Raw genomic sequence first — 5,418 nt, 5'->3', positions numbered from 1 at the left:
CGTTGTTAGTGATAGAGTTGTCCGTAGTAATCTGTGCTGTTACTGCTTTCTGTAACAAATTTTCTCTCTCTCTCTCTCTCTCTCTCTCTCTCTCTCTCTCTCTCTCTCTGTGTGTGTGTGTGTGTGTGTGTGTGTGTGTGTGTGTGTGTGTGTGTGTGTGTGTCGTCCTCTCTATTACACGGACGAAAACCGGTTACACTTAGGCGGTACTGTGTTAATTGCTGCCACGAATGGCGGAACTAATCTTGAGAAGGGTAGCGGGCGGCAGCGTACACGGTGTGAACACGTGCTGAATAACCCTCGCGGGGGTCATCTCCAGGAGCTGGACAACCACTGGCGGAGGCAGTCTCCAGGGAGACGACCTTGTCCAGGGACGGGCAGCTCCGGTTTGCAAGATGAGTAGCGTTTCTCAGATTTCGTTCTGCGGGGAGTAACTTCAGCGAAGTGAGGTCATTATCTCGATTCATGCATATACTTAACACGCGTGAATTAATCTCTCCCTAGCGGTCTGAAAGGCTTCCTGTGCAAAACGTTGGTATGATAGAGGTCCTGATAAAAAAGAAGTGACCAATATCCCATTGACACGGCACGCTTATATACATACTTTGTTCACACGTGGGCTTCATGGCCTGTTCGGGAGGAGTTTAGTTTTTTAAATCTTATCGTAAAACGGTTCTGTATAGGAGTAAGCACATTTAAATTCTTTTTGCTAAGGAGCGTACCTTTTACGGTGTAATTTATGTTGCCAATGTCAGAAAAAAGATTGCCCAGGTTCTCCAGTAGTAACCTTAAACCAGAGCATTCGTCAGATGATCTCGTCCTTTTTACTCACAGCTGAGGCATGTTAAGCACTTTAGAGGAATCCATGTTAACAGAAGATCGATCGGTTGTAATTGTCAAGCCTCCTTTTATCCTCTAAAAATCCAAGATGGCGGCACATCTGATCACGTGGTCTTCCGATGGCACATTCTAAATTTGGTTGTACTTATCCAGTTGTCAACTCCCCCTTTGTGTGTAAAGTGTCCATGGGAGGGAGACTGCCCCTCGCGAGTACCCTTTTATGGGATAGAACCAACGCATGAGCTGGGATGTACTTTACAGCGCGATATCCACGCAGTAAATACATGCTGTACCTGAGCGCAGTTTCGGACGACAGGGTTGTGTAGCGCGCGGTATTCGCACAGTAGTGTGTTGCTCTGTACCCGGACACGGTTTCGGGCGGGCTGGTACAGCGCCATAGCTGGAAGGAATAGTGTAGCAGCGTGATAGCAGGGTTGTGCGGTGCGTGATGGGGTGGTACTCGCGAGGGGCAGTCTGTCTCCCTCCCACGGATTTCTGGCCGGGAAGGATGGATTGGAGCACGTTCACTACATTAAACGGCAGACGAAAAACATGTTTATAAAACTCCATTCTCACCTGGATCTCCTTTAAAACGATGTTTGTATGTTGTGCATTAACAACAGAACAACGGTTTGCAGAGCTTAAAAACGACGGTATAACAACAATTATTGACTACTTGTTTGCAAAAGTTGTGAACATTAAGTTTTATATTGAAATTCCTGAAGAATGTGCGGTAGAAGAGACTGTAGCGTACACCCTGGAAGATATGGAGTGTTTTATAACAGTAATATCAAGGAAATGAGGCAACATTAAAATAATCGAATGCTCTCGTCTAGAAGAACTGCTGGAAGGAACAGAGCTTATAGTGAAAGCCATAAAAGATATACTTTACAAGGAAAAAAGTTGATATGTTTTGGAATTCGAGAACACACCCTCTTTTGTACCTGTTAAATTACTGGCTGGAGAAAGAAGTAGAAGAGTCCAGTGTACATTTAAATTATAAGATAAAAATTAAGGTGGATGATATTTAAACCATACCAACCAAAAATAAGGAAAGAGGTGTTATCTGTGTGTAAACGTACATGTAGAAAGTAATAAAGATTTTTACGAAAATATTTGCTTGTCTTATATGCTAACCTAATAAAAACCCCAAGAATATCCCTATTTATGCATATGTTTCGGATGTGGGTAGTGGGTGGCTGTAGACTTTGGAAAGTAGTTAAAACTAGCTACTTGAAGGCAGGACAGCCCTCATTTCGTACCTACGTGAGGGTAGATACAAATACGTTGGGGTACATGAAAATCACTACGTTCCATTCCTCTCTCCATTGTGGTGGCTCTGAGTAACGGAAGTGCACCAAGGATTTCAGACAGCGTGATGCAGGTCATTACTGGACTGCAACATACACAACATCCATTGAACCGTGGATAATTCCAGCGATACCCCAAGGACAGAGTGTGGATGGAAATATACCAGTAGCCACTATCTGTCACATCACTGTATGATGACGCAGCACTCGTGATGAAATCTCGAGACTGATGCTTTATTTACGACATCGCCTGAGCAGAGTACCTAAAGTTGAAATGTTTCCTTTATCACTGGCCTTCTGTTCTGTACAATACTTCCTGACAGTCGTTGAGAACTTACGTCTGTAACACACTCTTAAGATTTTTTATTTTTTGTTTTACTTTAACTTTTTTTTGTTTGTGGTTTCTCTAATCATCTCTCAAGTACGTGCTGAATCGTTCCATGATGATGTACGTTCAGATATTTTAGGCTCACTGAACTTTATAAATAAAGTAATAAATAGTTTTTACTATTACCTTCAGTTAACACAGAAAAGAATGCTACCAACGAAATCTTTGAAAGAGGGCACGATACAGTGTGAGGGAGATGGCGCACTGAACTCGAATTCAGGAGCACGGCAGTTCGCATCCCCATTGGTGTATTCGGATTTAGATTTTCCATGCTTTCGCAAAATCGCTTAAGGCTAATGCAGTGACGGTTCCGGTGAGCATGATGCGGTCTGTTGCCTTCCCCGTCTCTCCAGATTCCGAACTTGTCCTCTGTCTCCGATGGCCTCGTTGGCGACGAAAAGTTACACCACAAGCTTTCCAAGAGGTCTGCTCCTTACAGTTACCTGAGAATGATGGTTTCTCTTACCTCCCAAACACATACAGCCTATTTTGTCCCGTGCGTGCTACCTGTTGTAAGGAAACGAAAACATACCGCGGTATTCATACCAAATTTGCAGCTGTTAGTCGTGCCACTACGTCCGCCAATCCCGAAGGTTTCTGTGCTTGCAGAGTGGATTCAAGTTGACCACTGACACAGCTGAGAGGGGGTGAGTCTGCGCTCCGCTTTTCTTACGTTTACTTGGCGGCGGAACGGAGTTGCAGTGCCCTCCGTGACTTCCGGCCGAGAAGGATGCCGAGGAACTGGCCCTCGAAACGGGTCGATCCTGCATCGGGCGGACGCGGCCCGTAATGGCCGAGATTGCCTCGGCGGGCCTTTGTTCCCCGCGAGGGATGACGTCGCGCGGCCGCGAAGACAGCAGCGGCGCGGAAGGAGCAGCGGCTAATCTGATAGGCATCCTTAGGGGGTGGGGGGGGGGGGGGAGGGAGTCTGCCCTGCCCGGGCTGGGACGGGACGTGACGTGCCGCCGGCCGGCCCAGCCGCCGCCGTTCGATTTCCGATGCGGCCGTAATCAGCGTACCTGCTCGAGTGGCCGCCTCTTCTGCCGAGACCGCAGGCCCGGCCCAACCCAGAGCAGAGGCCTGGAAGCGCTCCGCAGGCACGCCCGCCCACCCACGCACCTTACCCGCCCTTGCTGCACCAGGAGGCCGAGAAGACGGTGACTGCGCGGTATGGGTAGAGTCACAGCTTACACAGCTATTCCACGTGTACAACCAAGTCGGTGCTATAACTGTTCATTAAGACAGAAATCCTGTCTTGTAGTAGCCTCGTCGCCACTGTAGAGTCGTCTACTGCAAGGAAGCAAGGGAGAGGATGTCATTACGGGTGGCCGGTATTCCCTTTCTACAACACAAATTCACTCGTGCATTAATACTGTTCTTTATTTACATGAACATTTACTTACTTTGCATAGAGTCCATGTGTTGTGGTACAAGCTCGTCAGTAATAGTCCTCTTGCAAACAGCATCGGTGATCTTGCTGTTACAAACTTTAGTCTTGCCAGTAGTGCCGCTGTAGGCACTAATCTGGTCGCTATGTACTGTCGTAACCTGCGATGAACTGTACCTGCTCTGCAAGTAGACTGACAGACGCCAAACTGGGAGAGTGAGTCAGTGCGACCCTCCGAGTCAGCGGCAGCGGCGACCAACATACGTGCTGTCGAGAGGGCGTTGGCGACGTGTTGCTTGTCGGTAAGTCACTGGCCTCTCTCGTGATCTTGATCCAGCGCCTACTGTCGATCTACGCGCTGCATCTTTGCCGACCGGTGTGCTTACACTAGCACATTCTCAGCCCTCAGCAGCATGTCTGGCGGCTTCCTACTTCATACGTGAACATCCCCCTCATTTTCAAGGCACAAATACCCAACGAAAGAGCGGTGTTCACGGAAATTGAAAAACTCTATAGGCTTAGCTTCAAGGATCACCAGCCATCCACGTCTACACTCCATAAACAATCTAACAGTATGTGACAAAGGATACTCCTGGTACCTGTAAATGACTCCCCCCCCTTCTCCATCTACATCTTTATACACAGTCCGCGAGCCACAGTACGGTGCGTGGCGGAAGGTACCCTTCACCACCGTTAGTCCTTCCCTTCCCTTTTCCACTCGCAAATAGAGCCAGGGAAAAAACGACAGTCAATATGCCTCCGCATGAGCCCTAATTTGTCTTATATTCGTGGTCATTACGCGAAATGTACTTCGGCAGCAGTAGAATCGTTTTCCTGTCAGCTTCAGATACTGGTTCTCAAAATTTTCTCAGTAGTGTTCCTCGAAAAGAACGTCGCTTTTCCTCCAGAGACTCCCATTTCAGTTCCTGAGACATCTTCGTAGTACTTGCATGTTATTCGAACCTACCACTTCTTTTGCAGATTATCTACACTTTCCTGACATTGTCACAATAAACCGAAGTCGACCATTCACCTTCCCTATCACAATCCTCACACGCTTGTCCCATTTCTTATCGCTTTCCAGCGTTACACCCAGATATTTAAACGACGTGACTGTGCCCAGCAGCACTCTACTAATGCTGTATTCGAACATTATGGGATTGTTTTTCCTGTTCATGTCTATTAGTTTATATTTTATATACTTAGAGTTAGCTGCCATTCGCCACAGCAACTAGACATTTTGTCTAAGTCATCTTGTATCCACCTACAGTCACTCAACGGCGACACCTTACCGTACACCACAGAATCATCAGCAGACAACCGCAGATTGCTGCCCACCAAATCGTTTATGTATTTACAGAACAACAGCGGTCGTATCGCACGTCTCTGGGGCACTCCTGACGATAGCCTTGTCTCTGCTGAACACTCACCGTCGAGGACATCATACTGGGCTCTCTTACTTCAGAAGTCTGCGAACTACTGACATAGCTGCG

At 47.3% G+C, this 5,418-nt stretch overlaps 1 protein-coding gene across 1 annotated transcript in view; it reads right to left on the bottom strand.

The window, feature by feature from the left end:
- Nucleotides 1-239: 239 nt before the first annotated feature.
- LOC124709098 (B3 domain-containing protein LFL1-like) overlaps nt 240-5,418 on the bottom strand; it is a 48,897-nt gene continuing 43,718 nt past the window's right edge. The window contains exons 3-4 of the mRNA XM_047240746.1: nt 3,558-3,733; nt 240-421 (exon numbers count right to left, since the gene is read on the bottom strand). Coding sequence (XP_047096702.1) covers nt 240-421; nt 3,558-3,733 — 358 coding nt within the window. The remainder of the gene's footprint in view (nt 422-3,557; nt 3,734-5,418) is intronic.

The sequence above is a fragment of the Schistocerca piceifrons genome, chromosome 7 (assembly GCF_021461385.2).
Source record: "Schistocerca piceifrons isolate TAMUIC-IGC-003096 chromosome 7, iqSchPice1.1, whole genome shotgun sequence".
Classification (NCBI taxonomy): Eukaryota; Metazoa; Arthropoda; class Insecta; order Orthoptera; family Acrididae; genus Schistocerca; species Schistocerca piceifrons.
The sequence above is the reverse complement of the archived record's forward strand: the minus strand, read 5'-3'. Positions and strand labels throughout refer to the sequence as shown.